Here is a 25405-nt window from a genome sequence, read left to right as displayed (position 1 = left end):
ATTAAAATGATATGCCTTTCAAGTTCAGAAATCATTCATATTTCAGAGCAAGTTTTGCAGCAGTCCTTATCAATCACTGATACATCTTGTATGAGAGATAAAAGAAGAAAAAAGAAACAGCTTCACCAAGTCAAAACATCAATAGTTTTATCCTCTGATTCTGAACCAATTCCTATGGAGACAAGGTCAGTTAAATTACATACTTTCTGTACTTTACTCCAGCTGACAATCTGCTGGTTATAAAGCAAGAACACAAGGGCTCAAATAGATTTTTCTGACATGGTGTGCCATCTGGCACAAAGCAGTCTTACAAGTGCTGCTTCCCTGCTCTGCTTTTGCAGATCTAGTGGCAGCATAATTATAAGCCCTGTCAGTCTTCAGTACCAAAGTTAGCTTAATGCAATCTATCTGCAGGTATCAAAAATCACCGTTGCCAGATGCAAATGTTTCATGGCCCCAACTTAAAGATGTAATTATATTTCCATGCAGAAAAATTCTCCAACATTAGAAGTACATTTTAGAGTGTAGTAGGATTAAAACAAGAGGTAGGGAATTATATCTGTGACTGGTTGGTGTATTGGTGCTTAATGGAACAACACATTAAGTAGCAAATGAGTTATTTCGCTGTTATGGGGCCAAATTGTTATCTTATTTCCTCAGATGCAAGAGAGATGAGAATCTGCTTTTAATAAGCGAAGCAGTAACAGAATGAACCATCATGCGGTAGTGCTGCTTAAGTGTTCCCAAGCAGCACTGTGCGTACATCTCACCACTGAGGCAAGGATGCGTGTCTTTGTAACTGATTTCGTAGCATTCTGAATGATGCTAGAATGTGTAGTAATGTTGTGATACTGCACAGATGGTGACTGGCATAAAATTACTTCTTAATTTGTCACCCAGATCAGAATTCAACCTTAGGTCTCCAGCAGGGACAGAACAGTAAATCACTGTGATAATTTTCTTCTTTCAATGAAATTTTTAAAGGCCTGGCTTAATGCTGCTGTTACTGATGAAAATCTTGTTTCCCAGGCATTACTGCTACAAGGGAGAAAAGACTGCAGAGTTTGCAGTAAGAATACCATGTATTCAGATATGCTGAATAGCCAGGTCTACAGTTCTGAAAAATACCTTCTAACACAGATTCCATCGTATTTTTTCCAGACTTATTTTTAATAGTTTGGCACTAAATGGTGTGATTTCATCTTCCTTAGTATACTATTGAGTATTCCAGTTAACAGAAGGCTCTCCTTCAACCTATTTATGATATAATATTGTTCAGTGGAGTCAATATACATTTCATTCTGTAAAGGTACACAATAAATTGTGTTCATTCACATTTAATAACCACGATTTTGTACTCCCACAGCTCAACTGTAGGAGTATAAAACACTTCTAGAAAATTAGAGAAAGCCATTTCATGTGTTTCTGATTTACCTGTCTTAAACTGAAAAAAAGGCAATTGTTACTGCAGATTAACAGGACAAAAGAAAATGTCACCTAAGGCATTGATTATAGCATGGGATTTTTCAATGTCCCTAAAGGTTCCGAACATATGTCATAGTTCTGCAAAAGTGACGAGTGCTGTATCTGGACAGATATTTCTGGTAGGCTGCTGTAATCCTTAAATAGCAAGAGTCCAGTTTTATTGATTCTTCAGTTTTAGAACTGCCCTTCTCCCCAGGAAACCTCTGTGCACTGTGGAAGTAATTTTAAAATGGAGGCCCATAAATTCTACTCCATAGTTCAATGCATAGGAAACAGAGTTGGTTTTTGTAAATGGGATTGAAATGGAGGACAGAGTTGAAAGAAAAGATGCATCTTCCATAAAGCTATTGGCAGCTTTTCTTCAATAGCATATCCAAGAAAAGGATTGTACGTGGTGGCATCAAAATATTAAGCCCCTGTACAGCTGCATGTGTTCCTTTAGGAAAATGCCTGAATTATTTGGCAATTCTTAAGAACACCACTGAATGCTTGTAGAGTAACTATTTAGGGATTCCAGAATCATTCAGAAACATGAGTCAATTAAATCTCACAACAAGACGTAAATGATAACGCCCCTACAGGAAGTCCTTGGCAAAGTAAGGCAAGAAATTCATATGTCTCATCTCTCAGATCTGGGCTTTAGAAGAAGTAGACTTCATCGATTCTACATTTCTTATGAACAATTTTCATGTAGATTTTGTCATATGAAAAGATCTGTTTCTTAAAGAGAAAGTATCATAGCCCCTGAGACAGTCATGCTAGATTTAAAGGGGAAACAAAAAGCCCAGAGTGAGGATTGAGAAGTGGATTCCTAGCACCTTTGTGCTTTGATACAGTATTTTCTCTTGGTTTAAAGGGTCCATATATTTGCAATGATGCTGTCTTCTCCCAATTCCGTCTTGACACAAGTCTTGACATTGACATCTCAGTGTTTTTAATTGATTCTGTGTATTAGCTGAATTTTCTTGTCCTTCCTATATGGGTTTTCTTACAAGACAAAATAACTGTCCCAAAGGAAATAGTTGCTGCCTCTTCATGAGAGAGGGATGGGGCCAATTCCCAGTTTCATTGTAGATGTACAGCTGTAGATGAGCTGTAACAGTTGTCCAATGTCTCAAGAGCAGCAAAATGGAAAAATACTTAGTAACTTGTCCAAAAGTATTTTCATTCAGAAACTCTTTTACATTTTCATTCAAGATTTCTTAATAACTGTTTTTTCTTGGTTTGTTTGAACTTTTGCTTACAGACATGAACCCTGGAAAAAAAAAAATCCATTATTTACTGTACTTCTGAAATTGTTCTCTCACATGAAGATGTTTAGACAAGTTAAAGTAATTTCAATGCTTCCTTAGGACAAAGCATACACTAATCCTTTTAGCTAGTATTTTCAGAAATACAGGCCCTCAGGTGTCTAAATTCCTATATAAAATATGAAATGGGATTTAGTTTTATATTGAATCGAGGTAGAATGGCAGAACGAGAGTAATAAGTAGTGAATTGCTTGGTTTTATGGCAATATCACTTTTATGAACTGCAAAACAAATGTGTGTCTGCTAGATTGTGCAGAAAGAAAAAAAAAAATCAAGCTAAAGCAGAATAACAATAATTTATAGCTGAGCAGATGACTCAGGCCAACTCTAGAATTGATTGCAGAGCAAAAGTTCTGTTAAAAATACATTGTTTAGCTGGCTAGCTGTTCTTGTGGCCCCTCCCATTCATTTTAAAAGAGTGATAAATTTGAGGATTGTCTCAAAGGTTATTTGATAATTACAAAAAACATACTATTTTTCTTTACAAAAGTATTTTAGTAGAAATTCTAAAAATATTAAGGAAGGACATATAAATGTGTGAATTTCCATTTGGAATGCCAATATTCCCCTATTTGCCTGCTATGAGTGCAATTCAGTTTAAGATGTGCTCTCATCATATCTTTTAAAATGCCATCTATCTTTTAAAATATCACACAAAAAGTTACATGACCCACAATTTCCTTTTTAAAAAAGCAGTGCAGTAAAAGTTTTTTCTCAGTGCGCAATATTCCATTTCGAGGCTATGACATATATTAGTCAGAAACTTTAAATAATACATTAAAATGTTTTTCCTAAAAAGCCTATCTCTTATGTGAGATGTGAATTATTAAATTCAAAGGAACTGGTTTCTATGGGGGATTTAGGAGGAGACTTTGAAATCTAAATTGGGGAAATGCAACCCATTGTATTGTCAGAATACTAACATAGTCTCACTTTTCTTCTACCATCTTAAGACATGAAAAATACCTATCATTATAAAACATTACAGTATCCACATTCCAAATATTTTATGTAATTTTTTAAATGCATAATTCCTAGATAAAGGAACAACTCCAAAGGTCAGATAATGGTATTTTCAGTTTTACTTCTTTTAAACCCCCTAAAAATTAGTGTGCAAGATGCAAATGTAACCAAAGAAATTAGTTTCTTCCAGAACCAAGAACTGACCTTTTGGTCACCCGTAATGTGTCTTTCAACAAAAAGCTATATTCAAAACCAGAGTTAACAAATATTCAAACAAAATAGGGTATGCTCCGTGGCAGTCTTCCAGAGTCACAAAGAGAACCTTTAGGTCTTCACATTAACTCAGGCTGAAAACATGTTTCGTGATGTAATATATCACATTTAACATCCCCAAAACACCCTTGTTATTTTCATCCGGAATATATGAAGAACTATGTTTGAAGGCTATTTCTGTATACATTGAGAAGGGGGAAAGATCACGAAAGTAACAGGGAGTGCTGAATATTTATTGTAAGCGGCGAGGAGAAGCAGACAGGCCAACCCAATATGGGTGATAAGCAACTTCTACTTTATTTGTGACACAGTTCACACATATATAGGAGTGGTATTCAGCCACTCCTTCTTGGCATAACAGTATTGGTTAGCCCCCACAGCTTCCTCCACATTCTCCTCCCAGGTCCGGTCTCCGGCCACCTGTGGGGGCCACCCCCTGCCTTGCTTGCACAGTCCCAGAACTCTATGGTCCTGCTGTTAGAGTCATTCTGCAACAATTTATGACTTGTCTCTCCAAATCCAGCTGATCAGAAAGCTGCAACTTTTCCTCTTTTCCAAGAGGAGTTCAGGTCACTCCACTTTGGAGTGACAGTAGTGGATGCACAAAAGTTCTGGGGTTTGCTGCTACTGAAACAAAAAAAGGACTGCTGTGAGACATTGATCATTTATGACTTTCCTCTATTCATAGAATCTTTGTTCTGGTAGGTGAGGACCTATCCTACTATCTTCCGTACACCTGGAGCAGCTTGAGCGTTGCCAGGATCACACTGTCAGACATGGGGGAAAGAACGTTCTTCATGGAAGAGTTCAAGCTGTGCTCCAGAGGAGAGAAGTTAAGCAGTAACAATATAAATCTAAGTACAACACACTTTTTCTTTCATTTTGCTAAAGCTGCCTCATAAGGAACAACTCTTTCTCCTGACCTGCACTCAACAGAGGTTGAAGACAACCGGCAAGAGAAGGGACAATAAGGTGGATAAAGAGCACTGTTAACAGCATGTCTGAAAACAAAGAAGCAATACCACAAGTGCTAGCTCAGTTTGAATAACTTCCTGCCACTTTCTGTCTGGGACACTAAGGTGATTTCTCCTAAAATGATTTTCTTTTACGTTTAAGGGTATTGAGAAGATATGCTGTTTTTCTTAAGAAGCACCTAAACTGTGAGAGACATGAGCATCCACAGAAGTCTCCGTGTCCTGGAAGCACACTTATTAATCAGTTAGGCACTTAAGGAGCACTTGCAAGAACAATGTGTGATTTGAAGACACAAATCTTCCTTTGTTCCAAGCCTTTAGTAAACCGGGATGATGAGCTTCTATAGCTCCGCTCCCTAACAATGTCACAGAACTGCTGTAAGTTTTACATGGGGCATTCCTCAAGCAGGGAATTATTCTCCTCTGCCTCAGTTAGGAACAGACATAACTTCATTTCAGACATTACATTCTTACTAGAAGGATATGGAAAACAATGTCTCTCTTTCAAATACCAGAATATAGTTTGTCCATAGATAATACAAGAAAGCACCAGGCAGCCAAGCAAAACATATGAATAATCTAAAATACATTAGGTATGCATGTTAGAAGACAGGACAGAATCCCTCACATGCCTCAAAAAGTCAGTTCATAGTTCAGAAAGCTTTTTCCTGCAAAGCAAAAAATCTCATCAAAATTAGTGGTCCCCAAGAATTTTCAGGATTTCAGGTCTCCTGTGTCTCTCAGAACAGATTTGTGGAAAATATTCATGCAATGCCTAAGAAACTGAAACTTCAGTTACAAAACCAATAGCTCTAATGTTATTCCATGACCAGATTGACAAAGGAATGAAAATGCAGGAGTCACGACATAATGCTTCGAGTATGATGGAATTTATGTATATCTTGTTAATTTGAGCTCTACATTATAAAAGGTGGGGTTTTTCTGTGCAATTTCTTCGAATTGCCAACCTAATTTGAATGCAATACTTGTTTGCTTCCTTTCTTCTCTACCTGCAAGTTAAAGATTCAAAGGGAAAAACAGCAAGCCACTAAGCAGTTTGGAGCCTGATCTAATCTGACTCAGACTTTGGACTGGATGACCCACAGAAGTTCCTTCAAACCCAAATTATTCTTTAATTCTGATTTTATGATGCTAAATTAATCATAAATTACAAATTATAAATGCACAGTTATTAACAATTGTGGAGTCTCTATTCACAGAAAATATAGCATGCATAAATACCAGGAACAACCAAATTGCCCAACAGGCTAGCATCGAAACAAAGAAATGCCTAATATGGACTTTGATCATCAAATGAGTCTGATCATCAGAGGAGAGTAGAATTCATAAAAGGATATTTTTTCATGATTTATTTCATGAGTGTTCCACAGCTTATCTTTGGAGAGCAGAAGAAAGAGAAACAGACATGACTGATGCAGCAAGAAGAAATGCCAAATTTTGAGGAAATTATATGAAGGGAAAAGAAAGATAAGTGAGCCTGGATTTGCTAAGAGTTTTGGCCTGGTTCCAAAAAACTGCTGCAAAGCAGTCAGCACACCAAAGCATGGGAGTACACACAAGAGTTCTAGTGTTCTGCATGTTTCTGGAAGTACCTGCATAGTGACTCTAGTACAAATCTATATAAAATACAAAGTGTGATTTACTGAAGATCTCAGGCTCTCTGTTGTAATGGCAACATTTCTCCATTCCGTACATTTCCCTCAGCAAATCAAAATCTCCACTGTGATGATTTCAGCCTAAATCTTTAGAAAGGGATCAATGATATTTATTTCATGTACTTCCATGATTTTCTGTCATCTATTCCTGACTGCTTAAAATGAGCAGATTTTCATACAAAATATGCATGGTAAAACACTGTAAGAGGACTTGAGAATTTTTCAGTTTTGCAGCAGCTGTTGAAGTGGGCATGCCAGTATTTATTCTGAGCATGCTGAAAAGAAGGTATTTTATAATCTTGCCTATAACTTAGACCTTATCAAGGGGGTCAGGGGGAAGAACTGTTTTTCTGACACAAACTCACAGCAGATTTTCACACAGCTTCACAAAAACAGGTTAAATAGAGCAGTAATGGATTCCTGAAAAGGCCACCAGATAAAGGAAGGAATTACTACAACAGTTAGAAGATATGATTATTTGGGTATAACCTAACAAAGCAAACTTAAGTGGAAGGACACATCAAATACAGCACTTTCCAGTCTCAACTTATCCTTGAATTGGATTCCCACAACTTTGAAACTATCTCTAGGATACCTTAAATAGAATAGAAATAGCTCAAAGGCAAAGTTAGCTTTAAGACATTCTTCAGAGGTCATTCCCATAGTGTCAAACAAAAATTCAGGGAGACTGCTGAGAAATAATGGCCTTTAAACAGCATTATATCTACCATTTCAGTAGGGATACCCCACCTGTGATTGAAGCTGTTTCCTTAAAAATGTGTACTCTCTTGTCACTACTTCCACAAAGTAACAATAGAGAAACATTTCTCCATGATGAAAAATAAATCATCTAAGAATTTTAAAGATCACATTTTTATTTCACAATTTCCCTCTTTAAAAGGATATGCACACACACATGGACCATGATCTGAGAATTGACTATTTCTGTAATATGTCAAAAGATATTATCATGTAAGTCAGTGTTTTGTAAAATACAGACATCTAGGTTTTGTTACAAGGTTTAGCTATTACTGAGTGTAACCATACTCTATTTGCCACTGTGCTGAAAGTAGATTCCTTTTGTTATTTATGCACATGGGAGTTTAGGACCAAACTGTGGTTTCACTGAAGTTAATGGCAAAACTCCCACTGACTTCAATTAGAACAGAATCTGGCTCACAGTTTCATTACTGAGCATAACAATTAAAAGAAGCTTTTACAAGCTGTATTGCTGCGTAAAAGGGCATGAACCATGTAGCAGATTTCATTGAACCCATAGCCAACAGTCATTGCTATAGCAACTGAGGTTCTAACAAAGGTAGTCACTGTCTCTGTAATCATCAGGTGTCTCTATAGCAACTAGAGTTTCCAGAGAACAAGAGAAAAATATTTGAAAACTGTCAATTGGAAGAAAAGAGGTCTGTGAATAAAAAGGTTGGAACCAAAAGCAGCATAAGGATAAGACATGGCTCGGAGTGAGAGCAATGGTTGTCCAGAACCTATGCAAACAAAGGCAAAAGAAGAGACAACAAAGGCCAAGGACTAGGCTAGAGATAAGCAAAGGAGCGATTCAGGCTCTTCCTTGGGCAAGGAACGCAACATGGCACTCCAGGCAGATATTCCCAGATCTAAATTAGTTACATTTTGGACGTGATTCACTTAAAGAAAGACTGGTTACTACAGGAGAGCAGCAGGGATAAACCTTGTTTGTCTGTAATAGGAGTTTACGTCCTCTGGGATTTTCAAAAGTGCCTGCCTGCACTTCTTGTGCCTACATTTCTTTACAAACATAGCCCCAGTTGTCTTCTGTATGCAAGAATGCAACCTGTGCTCTTGAAATGCTGCTGCTGATGGCACAGTGCAATTATGAAGAAACAGTGGTTAACTGTTCTTAATGTTTCTTATTTACAAGCTTTTAAACAGTGTTCAAGTGAAAAAAGGAACAGCTGCTGTTTGGATAGAGATGAAAACAGCATTGCTCATCATAGGTCTGTTTTAGTAAAATACGTTTTTAGGCTCTCAGGTAGGAAGATAGCAGGGTTATTTTCACATAAGGCTGGCCAGCACCCAAAAAATACTTTAATGGTATTAGCAGAAGCCATAAAATAAAAATGTTAGCCTAATCCAATTCCCCCTGACCTCGGGGAGATACAAATTTGGACAAGATGTTTAATTTAACTAGGAGTTACTCGAAACATCTGTGTTCACAGACTAAAAGTAATTCAGTTGGACTAACATACTTCCTCAGAAAACGAAGTCTCAAAAATAATTATGTATTACTAACTATCCAGTCATATCCAGTATACTGATGCACTACAAAATGTTTTTTACATAAACCAAAACCCCTGTCTTTAGCCTGAAGAATTGATAGATCTAGTATACGGCTTAGTCAGATTCTCATTTCACGTGTAAAGAGAGCCCTCTAGTGGAATATACCTCCAGATTCAAGTCACGAAAAAGACTAGTCCAAGTCATGTAAATCAGTTATAACAGGTATTTTTAACACTTTCCTTAGCAGTACTTTGTTACACCACAGAACACTCTAATATAACCTGTATCTGAAACACAAGTCATCAAATTAGATACTGTTGAAAAATGTCCCCAAGAAAAACAAAAATCACTGTCGCAATACACTTTGTCCAGCAGCTTTGTTTGGGTTTTTTTAGTGTTCATTTTGTTGTTTGTGGTGGTTTGGGGTTTTGTTTTGGGTTTTTTAAAGATTTAGATGTCAGACACAGTCAGGATGTTCACTGCTGCGGCATGGCAGTCATGGATGCAGTCGCATTTCTGTAGTTGCTGTGTACCAAATGCAGTTTAATCGGTGATGCAATACCAGTGGGGTATTATTAATGCCAACAGCCCAGGAGAGTTGATTTATCTTCAAAGATAACTTTTTCAAAGGACAAGAACCTTCCAACATGCAGAAAATCAAGCAATCATGTCACAAGGCCAGTGTGGATGAAGAAGGAACACCTGGATGAACTCAAATGGGCCTAGGAAGCACAAAGAAGGCAGAAGCAGGATCAGGCAACCCAGTAGAGTATAGAGACATTACCTGAGCTTAAACAGTTTTGCCTGAGTCTTTACTGCTATGGTTCACCTTCACACCTCCCAGCCTGCAACAGAGTCTATGGAACTGATGCATTACCTGTTTCGTAGGAGGCTGAACTTAAACCAGTCGACATGCACAAGTCCATGGTTCCACAACATGAACATGAGTCAGTGTGCCACAGTCCTTCCAGAAATAGGCTGCCTGGGATAAACAGCAAATCAGCTTTTACATGTGTTGAGATTTCATGAACATTCTATTCCATAGTGAACCCTTCTCACCTTTTTAGCTCCCCAAGCAGTCCCCCACCAGGAAACTATGATTTAAAAAATTATCTTTAAAATTGGCATTTTCAAATGAATTTCTTTATCTAGGCTGGTTTTCAGTTTATTAAAACATAAAAATAAAATAATGCAGTGTAGCAGTTTAGGCTGAAAATGAACATTAAATCCAAGAAAGTAAACCTTGAAAATATACCCTTCATGATCCTGACAATGAACAACGTGGGTTAGTATAAACTGTATAAATAGGCAATATCACTTTCACAGAGTTTCATAAGAATTTGCCTTAGTTCTGAACCTATTGGCTGAAACAGAGCAGATCAAATGTACAGTGATAGCTCATAGAATCAAACTGTTCTCCTTTCAGAGCTTTAGTTTCTCCAGAAGCACTGGCACATGAGCATTTCAGCTCTTTCTGAATTGAAATTGGTCTGTAAAGGTTGGTTCCAGCATGACAATTAGAGTGTGTTGAGCTGGTTGTTACATTACAGGGTGCATTGAGCTCATTAGTGCTCTAAAGGGAGGAAAGGTTTTCCTGTGTTGATACAATGTCTGGAGGCAGTGGCAAATGAGGAGAAATATCACAACTCTCTTGGGAGATTGAAAATCCAGTTTCACTGAACTCAATTTACTGATCATAGCTAATATTGTATTTTGATTAGGCAGTAAAATAGGCTTTGAACCAAGGAGGGGCAAAAAAAAAAAAACCCAAAACCAAAATCACAAGGTAGTGCATTTTGCATAGAAAGATGCATTCCAGTAAGCAGGAATTATTTTTAAATCTATTTTTCAGCTAAAAGTAATAACTGTAACGTCACAGATATATAGACTATGTGGACTTGTTTCTGTCACTAGAGATGCTGTGACCCATGTAGATAGAATACCAGCAATACTAGTCTGACCTCAGGAAAAAAAAAAAAAAGAAATACATTAAAAAATTAAAAAAAAAAAAAAAAAAAAAAGAAAAATAGAGGGTAAGGTCAATAGCAACCAGCAAATAAATTCATTTCATAGAAAGGCTCTTCTAAGCAGTAGAACAGATTTCCAAATACACTGAGGTCTGGCAGTTATAGACTGACACTTAGCCCACCACTGGGGGCTTAGTGGCCCTAAGTGGCCTTAGCCCACACTAATTCATAAGCAGCTCTGTATAAGAACAGGAGCTAGCAATGCAGATCTTCTTGGCTGGAATGGATTAGAGAAGGATAACCAGTTGTGATCCCAGTAATCCTGTTCCAGCCTGCCTGGGGATTTTAGGCAAGCGAGCTATGACAGAACATTTTTTATCTGTGCACTGGCAATGTGGTTGATTTCTCAGTTTCAGAATTGGTTTTGCTTCAGTTTTTATTTACGTATTTAGGTGCACTGTTTTCAATGTTTGTTTTTACTTTTGGCTGTACTTTTCCTATGCTTGCATAATTGTCAAAGCATCGTCTCTCTGCTTGGAATTCCCAATAATTACTATAATTAATTACAATTTTTGCATTGTGCTCCTTTTCTGACTTTATATTTTCCAAGATGAGAATCTCTCTACTGATTTACAAGGCCTTTTCTGCTTTCTATTTAATCTTAATAGTTTCTGTAAGAGCAGACCTCTACATCTGCCAGGCTAAGGGAGGAAAGGATTATTATTCTGTAGAATTCATAGAGTTGATAAGGTGAACATAGAAAATAAGCAAGACTGCTACCACCTCTGTTCATAAAAATGACATGCCAAGGGAGATGAAGCAAATATTAGTTGTAGTAAGAGCAAGGTATTATGAGAATTAGTTGACATACTACCTTCCAACAGGAACTTTAACTTATTTTGGCTCTGTATTTGACCTGTTAAATAATACTCAAAATATCTTCCCTGTGAAAACTTTCTTCATTCACCCAATAAATAGCCTGTTCTGAAAGCCAAAAAGTAACTTTTTATTTTATCCATATCCCTTCCTTCCTTTATGATGATTTATCATTTATTATCAGTATTGCAAATATGATGCAGCTACTGCAAAACTCTGTTGTTCTATCTGACCTTCAAACCAACCAAAACTTGGAGAGGGGTTGTTCCAGTTAGGAGGGGAAATTGATTAAGGGCCTGGATACTACTGAAACTGTGGTTACGTATAAGAACATGGAAAGACCTGAGCACAGAAAGATTAAACAGATTATCTGGTCACAGTGCCAAAAGTTTTTCAAATGAGATCTTCCAAACACTGATAAGGTTCTCTGAGGCCATACGTGTTTCTGTGTTTTTTCATAGCTAGCTCCACTTTCTCAGTAAAGCTGCTTCTCATCTACTTCTCATCTATCCAGACTCATGTTTTTTTTCCAGAATCGTAATTCACAAAACATTCATGCAGAAACACTGGAGAGGTGATTTTGTCTCATTTAGCTCAAGAGGTATCTGGTTCTACAGGTGTACCTGTATTTCTAATAAAATAATATGGTATACAGAGAACAATAATTCAGAGAATAAAGTCATACTATTCATCACAAAATATAACAAAACTAACTGGATTGAAACTTTTAATTCAGGCTTTTTTATTACTTACAGGTTTCACATTAGCTTTTCTCCATGTATGACCCTGAACATGTGGGGCATACTTCTGAGTAGCTTATACATGCCAAAATGTCATCAGATTATTAAAAGCAAAAAGCATTCTTAAGATCCTGGACCAGTTAGTTGCAGTATATTTCCACCAGTAATTTATGTATAAAATAACCACTTGCAACATGTTGCATCAGATAGTTAGCTTTCCTTAATCATCATATCTTCACATGTTTGCATATTTTATTGTAGAGCAATAATATAGAAGTGAACTTTTATGTGGATTGCTGCAGCTGAACATCTGGCCCCCTTAGAAGTTATTAGTAACTTAAAACTCAGATCTGAAAATTTTGCTTCACAATGTCCTCAGCCATTATCACCAGTTCCCATTTATAAACGAAACTTAACGTAACTAAGCAAATGCCAAAAGCTAATACTAAGATCACCTTTTATTCAGAGCTCTTTTCCATTACAGCAATAAACTCTTGAAGTATAAACACCTTTTTATTATGCCAATATTAAGAAACATAGCCCTTTAACTATCAGTAAAGTCTGTGTCTCGTATGGGCAAGTATCTAGTCCACTGGGCCTCTCCAGTGCTTTGGAAGCGTTGGAGATGGAAGGCAGCTGTATGGAGCAGCAAGCTGCAGAAACTGCTGAAGGAGACAGTGAATTATTTTGAGCCTGGTGGGCCCATGGCACTTCAGGCCAACAGAGCAGAGATGCAACATAGAGATGGACTCATGATCGAGGGGTGGACTTAGCAATGGACACTATTGCCCAGGTTATTCACGAGTGTGAACACTGCACACAGCTTCTCCTGCCCCGAAAGACTGTTACAAGAGATGGAGCCTAACATCACGGATCAGATGGACTGAGCAGCTTTATAGGGACTGGTCCATGCACTAAGATTAGAGTGCACTGAGATAAGAGTGATGGTATATTGAAAACATGGGATCTGAGCATGACGTGAATGGTATGGAATAAGGGGTGGATAATGTCCTGGGTTAAGCAGTAGCAGTCATTTTTTCTCCTTCTTAGTAGCTGATGAAGCACTGTGTTTTTGACTTTTGGCCTGGGAACAGTGCTGATAGCACCAATGTTTTTAGTTACTGCTCAAATGTTTGGTCTGGCCAAGGACTTTGTGAGTCTCATGCTCTGCCAGGGAGGAGGCGAAGCCGGGAAGAAGCAGAGACAGGGCACCTGACCCAAACCAGCCAAAGAGGTATTCCATACCACAGCACGTCATGCCCACTGCATAAACTGCGGGCAGTTACCCAGAAGGGCTAGTGGACTGTGGAGCTGGACTAGGTATCGGTCAGTGCTTGGTCAGGCGGGGTGGGGGAAGTTATCAGTTGGCGGGTGGTGAGGTGTTGTATTCTCTTCCCTTGTTATTTCCTTTATCATTATTATTACTGGTGGTAGCCGTAGTGATTTGTGTTATACCTTAGTTACTAAACTGTTCTTATCTCAGCCCCTGGCAGTTGCATTCTTTTCGATTCTCCTCTCCGTTCCTCCAGGAGTAGGGGGAGGTAAAGAAGGGGGGGAGTGAGTGAAGGAGCTGACTGACTGAGTTTAAACCAAGACAGTCTAGATTACTTTTAAGTCCAAAACCTATTCAGAAAGTGCAGCTTGATTCAGTGATAAAATTGAAGACTTAAGCACATGATGAAAAGTTTTTAGAGCTGGGACACTTGGTGTTACTTTTCATATACAGTCTTTTATGAAGCCCTTATGTTGTTAAGACTCAAACTTAAGAAACTTATAACCTACCAAAAAAGTGAATCTTGGAACAGGCTTTGTGGTGTTTAGTTCAGTAGAAACAATTAAAACAAATAGAAAAAATAAACCCAGTTAAAACAAACAGACATAAACCCCCCAAAGTTTTTCAACAAGGGCAAGGTTTTGTGATGTCTGAAATAACATTGCTAGTGTCTAAGTTCTCATTCCTGGGGACAGTGAAGCTTTTTCTGACACAGATGTCTTGTCTTACATAAAAGAAGCCTGAAAATGCCTTCAATGTGTCTCTAAAGCAAAGGGAAAAAAAAAAAAACAAAACCCAAAACAACACCAAAACAAAACAGTGATACTTAAAAAAAAATAATAAAATCTGGTATCTGGTAAGGAAGGTAAAGCATTAATTTAAAAAGAACTAGAAGGAAACTGCTTTTCATACAAAGTGAAAGAATAAATGAAAACCTGTAAAATGTGAGAAAATTTGTTTACATGGAGGACAGAATTCATAGAACCATAGAATAGTAAAATTATTTTAAAACACTATAGATTGAAGCAAGAGTGCCTCCTCAGGAACATTCATCAAATCATAGAATAGTTAGGGTTGGAAAGGCCCTCAAGACCATCCAGTCCCAACCTCCCTGCCATGGGCAGGGACACCTCACACTAAACCATCTCACCCAAGGCTCTGTCCAGCCAGGACTTGAACACCGCCAGGGATGGAGCACTTGCAACTTCCTTGGGCAACCCATTCCAGTGCCTCACCACCCTCACAGGAAAGAATTTCCTCCTTATATCCAATCTAAATTTCCCCTGTTTAACTTTTAACCCGTTACCCCTTGTGCTGTCACTACAGTCCCTAATGAAGAGCCCATCCCCAGCATCCCTATAGGCCCCCTTCAGATACTGGAAGGCTGCTATGAGGTCTCCACGCAGCCTTCTCTTCTCCAGGCTGAACAGCCCCAACTTCCTCAGCCTGTCTTCATATGGGAGGTGCTCCAGTCCCCTGATCATCCTCATGGCCCTCCTCTGGACTTGTTCCAACAGTTCCATGTCCTTTTTATGTTGAGGAGACCAGAACTGCACACAATACTCCAGGTGAGGTCTCATATTATTATGAGCTACAGCCTTGAAATTACATATCTAAGTACTTATGATCTATTCACCTTTGACAGATAAATGACTTGGAATGGTCTCTGTACAGATTAGCTTGGTCCAATGACTTTTTTAAAAATAAATTTTATAAGATTTTGACCAAAAAAAAAAAAAAAAAGATTGTCCTTTTTTTTAGTGAGAATCAGTTTTCTGTTTTTTGTATTTTTTTTTTTTTTTTTATTTTATTTTGGAATTCTCCAGTATAACACATGTGTTGCAGCCTTGACCTCAGACAGAAAAACTTCCATATTAGCTATAAGTTGTAGGACAAGTTCTCCAGTTTTCCTGGCTTGAGTAATGTAAATGAAATCATACAAACAGCAGAAATGATGGAAAGCAAATTCCACATTTCATTTATTCACTTTGATGGGGGGATTAAGTGCTTTTAATCCCAGGTAACCGGACCCTTGCTTTTACAGAGAGTGCTCAGTCTTTCTGTAGGATCACAAGAAGTTCAAGGTCTAAATCTTGAAATCCTTATTCCTTATTTTGTTTTCTTCTGTCTTTGCACCATAGTAAAACACCACCTTTATTTTATGTCACTTGCATTTAAAAGTGGGAAAGGGGAAAGATTCAAAAATGCAACGAAGGTTGCTGTGCTGTTTTTTAATCTCATTTTTTCTATCTGAAACTATCAAGACAAAATATGATTTTTAGGATTCAGATTACGCTGTAAACTACAGGAACAAACACTGTGAACACGGACTAAGTTTTACAACAGAATTTTAGAGGTTGACAGAGCCTGAACCTTGGAGGCGATTTGTACATCTACAGCCAGAGCAAGCGCAGCCTGGCTACGCAACTGTAACATTCAAAATGAGACAGGGCAGCTTTAAGAGAGAAACAGGAAGCTGTAACTAGAATCCAGCTGAATTCTGAGCTGGGGCACTTTACCATGAGGCTGCAAATGAAACAGATGTGCTTGCTGTGAATTTCTGTAGTATCTGGAGGTTTTGTACCAAAGGCAATAATACTTTCCTTCCTGTGATTTTTTTTTTCTTCTTCTTTTATTTTGCACATATTTCCCACAACCACAAAGGGAGCGAAATGGAGAAGTTGAAGAAATATGTATCAGTGAAAGATGAAGATCAGTTTTATCATCAGGGAGCTGTGGAACTGCTAGTCTTTAACTTTCTGCTCATTCTTACAATATTAACAATTTGGTTGTTTAAAAACCATCGATTCCGCTTTCTGCATGAAACTGGAGGAGCTATGCTCTACGGTGAGTATAAATTCAAGTGCCAGCTTAACATGGGACTAGTTGCATATTTATGATCAGGCATTTGAGATCAAGTGCTGACAAAGCTCAGAAAATGTGCTGAATGAAGTGTCGTCATACTGTCGTCCATACAGTCCATAACTGTACACTAAAATACTAACATAACAGCATCTCTCATAAAGTAGCTAGAGGCTGACTTTTTAAGGCAGTGACTATCATGAGCTGGTTGTCTTCACGATGTGCATGTTATGTTCCTCTGTGGGCAGACAGCCCACTTCAGAAATTAGGGAGTTTACTGTTTTCAAACAGCTTTGACACTTATTGTATTAATTAAGGAGTTTACTGTTTTGAAAAGAATGAAATGCCCTCAGTGAAAGAGACTATATAATTTGCTTATTTTCCCTGTTTGTTTTGTATAACATATAAAGGTGTTAGACTAAGGAGCCTTGTGGATACACAACAGGTTGTCTGATAAAGTTTAAATGATCTTGAGATTTTTCTTATGCCCTTTCCCTGTGCCTTTGAAAGACACACCACAAAGAATGCCTCACTCAAATCTCTGAATGCTGTCATTGTACTGTAATTTCAGTTTCCCTGTCTAGTTCTCATCTTCTTTAATGAAGTTTTGCAATATTGTGTATCACTTTCATGTAGAACTTTCTGCATTGTCCACTGATAAAAGTACTTACTAATTTAATAATGGCATACACTTACATGTATAGCGATTTTTCTTGTCATTTTCTCTCTACTGTTGTTTCACTTTGAGAAAAGTGCGTGACTGCCATTTCTTGTGCCATAGAGGAGGGTGACACTGTCAAAATGGAACATATAAATCAGCAGCACAGTTATTCCATATCTAAATGTCAACCTGTTTTGATTCAAAGTTATTCTATGTACATCATATACCCAAACAGTGTATTCTCCAAAACTGGTTTTGTTAAGATTACATATTCTGAAGAGTATTTGTTTATCATGGCACACCTATGGAGGTTCAGCTGTAAGCCTGCTACAGAACAGTTAACCAACCCCTGCATTTTGAGAGAAAGTTTCATTGCTCTTTCTATAGCAAGGATTTTAAGATCATTTCAGTTCCATAGAAGGACTGCAGCTGAAGATTAGTTTTCCTTGCATCCCCTTCAAACTTTTTTGTTAGCTAAATTGACTGTGTGAAATTTCAAGAACACAGGCCATTTCACCATCTTAGTTCATTTACTTTCTTCACAAGTGACTTGATACTTTGAAGGAAAGCAAGTAAACAAGAAACTCTTGTATTAAGCCAGTCACTGAGCCCCTAACACCTGGTTCTGTGGGATCTCTCATTTCTCGTCTGCTTCGCAGGTATTTTAAAGCTGTGAAAAACTATTTATTTGATCGTACGCCAGTTTTGTAATCTTGAAGTCTGTTGCACATAGAAAACATGCTTCAACTGAATCAGTTGAGGCAGAACGAAACAGCACACAATGCTTAAACACAATGGTTTTCATTCTCCGACATCACCTAGATTATTGTTTAACAGTTTTACAGGTTGTAAGCTACAGAGCACAGCTGAAATTACATTTTCTTTTTGCATTTCTATTAGCATCTCTTAAAAGATAAACCATTAAACACTGGGCAACATATTTGTTATAATTGGCTTGTAAGTTACTATAAAGTTTTTCTAATTACATGGGTGACTCTTCTATACCACCTTCCTTTACACTATTCCACTGTTTCCTATATGTGGCTGGTGACATTTGTTGAAGATTTAGGCAAAAGCCTATCAAAATAGAAATTAAATATAGTGGAATTCAAAATTACACAAATAATTCACTATTTAATTAGAATTTTGTCTGTCTTTTGGTTGTTTTGCTGCCTATCCAGACCATAATCTGCACTTCATGAGGCTAAACAGCTCATTATATTCTTTTGCTCAGTTAAGAGATTAGTGCTCCATCAGGGCAGAGCTTTTGAATTATTAAAACATTCATGAATGAAGGAAACACTCCTCATGATCGTAAATAAACTATTTAGTCTTGCAATATTTATGGCAACCTTCAAACAAGGGAAAAAAGCTGATTTGTAAGATCCAAAAAGCTGATTATGTCCTCTTTATACTTGGAAATTTTGGTATGGTTAGCATTGTGGAATAGCAATGATGAAAAGAAAGTGGAATTTCAGAGGTCACGATAGAGATGTCCCATCAACAGGCAGCAACTCTGGAAGAAAATCTTCATGGCACCAAGCACTGACAGTGAGCTAAATCCTGCCTTGAGTTTTTATCTTCATTACCAGAACAATTCTGATTTATACCTGTTTTGTACAAACCAGAGGTCTCTGCCCTACAGTTTGCTTTACTCCAGCCCATTGAGCTATTTCCTAGATGCATGAATAGTAGCACAAGAAACCAATAATTTTGCTTCAGGTGTCAGAATATGGCCATATTTGACACTTATTTGCAGACTGTGGCCCACAGTATGATGCATGGGTCTGTATCCTTTACCAGAACAGTGTACCCTTAGGTGTATAGCAGTGGAAAGGACAGAGAAAGAGAAGCAGGAGGAAGATCGGGGGGGGGGGGGGGGTCAGACACCACAGAAGTACAAAAACAGGAAGAAGTTTGCAGTTACTGCAAATTGCTGAACAGCCACAAATTGAACACTAAGAACAGCCCGATAGAAAGTTCTATTTAAAGTCTAGAACAAAGAAAAGGTCTGGGTTTTAACGGGGGAGAGGGGAGGAGAAGGATGAGTTTACATAAGCTTTGTAATAAATTAATTTTTAGGCTGAATATTTCCAGCTAGAAAAAGCCCATACTGGAAAACTGTCCATTTAGAAACTTTAAATTACATTTAAGAACTGAGACTTTTCTTTTTAAATCAAAGCAATGGTGTAACTATAATTGAATATAATTATATTTAAATTCAAAAATTTCTGCAGTTGTAAGAAAAGAAAACAAAAGCATATAGCATAACCCAGAATTAGTTCAACAGGGACTTCACGTTATTTCACAAATGAAAACCCCGCCTGTGTACATATATATATATATGTATACGTATATTTCAAGGCACTTAGCTTGAAAGTATTTAAACACTCACATTGTTTTGTTTTGAAGCCATACTGAAAAGTTACTCACAACAATTAAGAAAAATACACACTTACCCAGTTGTTCATTCATTCTTTGATTTTCCAATATCTCAGAGAGCAAGTTTCCCTGAACACTTTACCTTGCTTTGACAAACAGACCCAAAATAGTAAACTCTACTTACTTCCCAATTTCTGGATAAGGAGGCAGGTGGATATAAAAGAGTAACTTTGTGCCACCCAGAAAGGGAGTAGCATCCTTTATATATATTATCAGCACCATTTGCTGTACAACAGTACAGTCAGAATTAGTGTGGTAGATTATCTACACAAGCAGTGATGAAAACTGAATGCCACTTATCTCAGGTAAGAGTACGTAGCCCCTCTTTCAACACCAGACCCCAGAAAACAGCCCTAAGACTAGACAATAAAAGACTTCAGTGTCTATTAGCCATCTGCTACAGGGCCTGGGATCATTAGGTACCTCGGTCATAAAATACTAGATGCCAAATTCCCTATATAATACATAAGTCATGGCCCTCCGCACTAGCGCGGGAATAACCCAGAGCTAACACACTGAAAACCTAGGTTTGAGAATCCAGATTTCTCACCCTTCCCAGAATTTAGGTATCAGGGCTACATACAGGTGCCACCAGCTACCTCTGATTAGGAGGCTAGTCCTCCAAGAGGTGGCCAGAAAGAAACTTTCACAGAATCATAAACAACAAAAAACCCCAATCACGACCAATCAACCCACCAATACAATACACATTTTTGAGGCAGATTGAAGATGTACCTGCCTTCAAAGTTTTGCTCTGTGGGACTATTTGATCAGACTGGAGCGAAAACATTAAAATGATGAATGACAGAACACAGCCATTGTAGCACTCACAAGAAATGGGTTTGTGTTGTAATGGTTAGAGATCCTTCTGGAAGTTCTGAGGGGATTGGAAGGGGGGGATTGAAGGTCTACCACTCCTTTTTTCTTTCCTCCAATTGTTCATCACCTGGCAGGTGGGCAGCGTGAATGCTGACTCAGAGTAGCCCTTCTGAGGATCCCATGCAGCACATTTGGAAGTGAGGAACAATCAGGGTTCTTGATTAAACTTTGGTGGAGGTCTCTAACGATTAGGCAATATGATTCTTACACCTTCTAAATCCATTATGCCTCTTGTCTGAAATAATTGTAGTTTCCTTCTGTTTGTGTGTTCTGAGAAGCCCAAAGGCAGCAATGGATGTAACAAGTTGCAGAAAAAAAGAGGAATCTCTAGCCCCCAGTAAAATAGAGTACTTCATTGTCTTCCTGACTACAACATTCATAATGAAGAAAGATTGTCAGGATTCAGAGGGCGTGGGAAAATCATGATCAAGGCAGAAACTGACATTGTGTAGTGGGCAGGTGAAGAGAGGAATAACATTTTTGAGGCAAACAAAGAAATCTGGAAGACATTCTAAAATGTTGAGGAAATCAAGTAATGCTAAAACTGCACCCCTGAGTGTTGTTATTAAGGAAGGCATCTAACAGCTGACTAGATAAAATCCTGAGGAAAGAACAGTCCTGTTTAGCTGAGGAGTTTGGAATGAGTGACTTAAGAAATCCTTTATAATACTCTATGAAAGGATTTTATCCTGCTTCCACTGAAGAAGCTGGAAAACCTGCACTGCCTTCCATTGAAACATGACTGAGCTGTAGTTAGAGTGAGATTTTGCTGCAAGATCTAACTTCAAGGGATGATTGAGACTTTAAAGAAATCTGAAACATTGGTTACACTGTTTTCTTTTTCAGTGCTGCACCTAACTAAATGTGCTGAAAACATGAATTAGTTTTGAAGGACAATGTGTTAAATAAGGGGAAGCTGAGCTAAAAACATTTGTAATCAGATTTGGTCTCCTAGCATACAAGATAGGTGCTGTACTTTGTGCGAGTATACTCAAGTTTTGCCTTACATCAGTTTATAATTACCTACAACCTTAACTGATGTAATACTATTTGAATTTTTTTTTATTTCTGCTAATCAGTTCCTTGGTATGATACCTATGTATTATACCAAATAATGGATGTAGCACCCTTTCTGACTCACATCCAGGGGTTTTTAACTGCCGTTAGTTCCTAGACTCCCATGGTAAAGCTAGGCTTTGTATGCATGCCACTATGAAATCAGAACTATCTGTACTATTTGTACAGAAGGTATGTTTTTACCTACCAGAGCCCATAGAACTTTGTGAGAAAATTTTCATGTTTAATTTTTCTGCCACAAAACTCTAGTTGCGAGGAAATTAGAAAATATTAGTCTTTTTTTTTTTTCATGGTACAGACATCCAAATGACATTTCCCAATTATTTTTTTTTTTCTTGAACTATAAAAATTGTTCCCAAAGATACATTACAAAAGCATTACTTCAGTTTGGAAGGGGGAGTAGGGGAACAGAAAGTACATTATACACCTATTTAAAAATAAATTACTTCTATTAGGATATGATCTGGGCTCCTGAATTCCACCACAAAAGTAATGTTATATAATGATCCAAAGCAGAAAGTGCATTCCATAAGTGATACACCTACTAAAATATTAAATGCACTCTTCCCACGTTTTTAACTCACTGGGGGTTTTGTATAGGGTGGTTGGCACATTTATTATTACTGAAGGAAAAATACAATCCCATCACTTATATTGACTCTTGCAATATAGTTTAGTGATAGCAGTTGTCTTTGAATCTTTTATAGAGCATTTGAGAAGACTCTGAATCAGCCCATCATTATGGATCCCGTACACATTTTGTTCAAATTTAATACATTGTAGAGATTCCTAGAGATTCCCCACTGATGCCTTGAGAATATAGATTGTTAGGATCTTCTCTAATTTAATTCCTCCAATATGTATATGCTGCTGGATACTCTGACACTTTCCTATTCTTTCACTATCATTTCATCTCTGGAGCCCATCAGAGGATAAGATATAAAGCTGAGAGAAGAAAACCCAAAAGGCAAACTTGAATTCCAGCTGCAAATCTCAGTCAGCATTGTCCTTTATTTCTATACAGCTGCCATGATCATATTTTTTAAAGACTCCTTTCCTGCAAATGGATTTATTTGTACTCAAGAGCTGTCCTGCAGGACTAGGATCTACAGTATTTGCATTTGTTTCCATTCCAGAAAATTTCTACAGAGGCAGCTTGAGACTACAGCTGAAGATCACAGCTGAGATATCTTCTCAGAATACCGAACAGCCATCTATTCCTAGTCTAAACTTGACACTACAGGTTCAAACAACTTACCCTTGAACAATTCAATGCAATTGCATTACTATGACTGACAATACTTGTTCTCATTTTTAAAACAATCAAACAGAATTTGGTTCAAAGTATATGCTGTAATAGCCAATATAGTGCACATTCAAGAAATCTCAGAATGAGAAAATTAAAGATGTGGTTCTTCTAAGGAAATCTAACGAAAATAAGATGAAAACCCTGACTGTTTTAGCTAATTAATGGTTTCCTGGGTTCTGACTCATGATTTTGGACATCTGAGGGTGACCATCATAGAAGTCATTTTTTACAGTAGCTCACGCAATGCTTGCTCCCCTTTTCCCATATATGATTTCCCCTAAGATTTTGAGGAATTGTGTCTTTTACTAAATCTAGATTCATTGTCTGATTTGTTTGCACAAATGCTGCATAACTTAAGAAAGTGGCCTTGGGATTTTCTACTGCTTATCTAAAGTTTGCAGTTTAAAGAAACCACCTATACTAAACAATCGAAACAATCCAAGCACAAATGCTTATGCATACTAACCAAGCGATACAGTTGTTACTCTCTTGTAGCATCAGTCCAGGAAGCTACAAACTTGCCTTACATGAAAGATAGAAATCTGCAGTTCAGAGAGACTCTGTTATGTGAAAATGTGACAGTAACAAAGACATCCTATTTATCTCTCTAGGCCTTTATGATCACTTTTATCACCGTGGCATCTCATTGCTTGCTAAAGCTTAAATTTTGGCATAATATTTTTCAGATGCTTATCAGCTAATTCCTATAATTTTTTTTTCTTATCCCTCATTAGTAAGTTTATCTATCTAGATGTTTAGAAGTCTTCTACCAATCTGAGTATTCTTAGCATTTGATGAATGTGTTCACAATTAGTAGCTGTAAATCTGATCATCATACATGAGACTTATAGGAGATAAAATAAACATGGAAATTAAATTTGAAACCAAATCCAAGTCTCTGAGGGTGGAAATAACTTAAGCAAGCTCCCACTAGAGCCAATAGAAAGACACATACCTTCCAGAGGACAATTGCAGAAATGTATTTTCCTTTCAGTTAACTGTAAAGGGAGCCAAAGTGCCTGTCTTTGTAGATAATCAAATCAATTAATCCTAGTCTTAAATCTTCCTTTCCTTCTCCCTGCTTTGATTTTCCCATGTTTATACAGTCTTAAAAATATATAGCCTTCTACAGAAAGCAGAATGTGCCTGAGAATACTCTGTCAGTTTTGCCCTCATGAATGAAGTTTGTAAAATCACCAAAATCAAAGCTGATTTTTATATGCTCAGTACAACACATTAGTTATGCAGGCGTCCCCCTTCTCTAAATATCTATTGAAAATTAAGTGAATGAGCAACTCAGTTAACTATATCAGAATGATTCCAGCAACTGGGTTACAAAAATAGGAGCACAACGGAGCATATGTCAAGTATCTGTATTCTAATGAAATTACCAATCTGGAAGAATGTTTTATGGTCATCCATGAAGTGTGGAGTAAGGTGTACCTTCTTGAAGGTGGCAACACTGAGAAGGTGGTGTCCTAGCTTTGAGTTCATTTTTGTCTTGATTGGTAATTGTGTATCATCAGATACTTAAAATTACCTGAATCACTTTGGGTTTGTTCTTTTTTTATTCTCCAGGTCTTGTAATGGGGTTAATTATACAATATGCAACAAAAGCTTCAGATGTTGAAGGTGGAACTGTTTATGAATGTGAAAAGCTGAAATCTGGGCGATCCACTCTACTTCTTAATATAACTAACCAGGTCTATGAATATCAATACAAAAGAGAGGTCAGCCACCACAATGTCAATGGTCACCAGGGCAATGCAATGCTTCAAAAGGTAAAACCTGTATTATTTTTGTTCTAAACTGTGTAAGATATTTATTTACACGCATGAGAGAGGAAGACAAGTTTCAAGCTAAAATGCAACAGACAGAGAGAGGCTATTCTATATTTAGGGTGAGAAAGGCGAGGAAAGAGAACAGGAAAGGAAGTAAGGTGCCATAGAAACCTGCCCATCATTTAGCATAAAACTGACTGTCTGCTTGCAGAATAGTTGGCTGAACTCTTTCAGTTGACAGTCCCATTACTGCAGACACTGAGTTCACTTGCAGGTGTATCTGTTACCTTGGATTCATTGCCCTCAAAACTTTATAAACACTATTGATATCTTAATTTCTCCTCTGTCTTAAAAGTGACTTTATCTGGCAGCACAATGCAAGGGAGGATTGCCTCCTGTATATAGCAGAAGTAACTGCAAACTTTAAACATTTTACAAAAATACAAACTTGTATATATGTAAAGCACCACAGATAAGTGGGGGATTTTATAACATCTAAATGCTTTACAGTGTTCTCATACATTCATTCATTACTGCATGGTCCTCAGCAGGGATTTCACTGGCTATCCCCCAGCATGAGAAGACA

At 37.5% G+C, this 25405-nt stretch overlaps 1 protein-coding gene across 5 annotated transcripts in view; it reads left to right on the top strand.

Moving 5' to 3' along the window:
• The first annotated feature begins 16273 nt into the window (after positions 1 to 16273).
• SLC9A9 (solute carrier family 9 member A9) overlaps positions 16274 to 25405 on the top strand; it is a 196923-nt gene continuing 187791 nt past the window's right edge. For 2 of the 5 annotated variants that reach the window (XM_062603254.1, XM_062603251.1), the window contains exons 1-2: positions 16275 to 16655; positions 24617 to 24819. In XM_062603254.1, coding sequence (XP_062459238.1) covers positions 16481 to 16655; positions 24617 to 24819 — 378 coding nt within the window. In that variant the 5' untranslated portion in view covers positions 16275 to 16480. Of the gene's footprint in view, positions 16656 to 24616; positions 24820 to 25405 lie in introns of all 5 variants that reach the window. The other 3 variants (XM_062603253.1, XM_062603255.1, XM_062603252.1) reach the window with 3 other exon arrangements.

The sequence above is a fragment of the Pezoporus occidentalis genome, unplaced genomic scaffold, assembly GCF_034315485.1.
Source record: "Pezoporus occidentalis ecotype Australia unplaced genomic scaffold, CSIRO_AGI_Poc_V1 ctg8, whole genome shotgun sequence".
Taxonomy (NCBI): Eukaryota; Metazoa; Chordata; class Aves; order Psittaciformes; family Psittacidae; genus Pezoporus; species Pezoporus occidentalis.
This window is presented reverse-complemented; position numbering and strand designations above follow the sequence as displayed.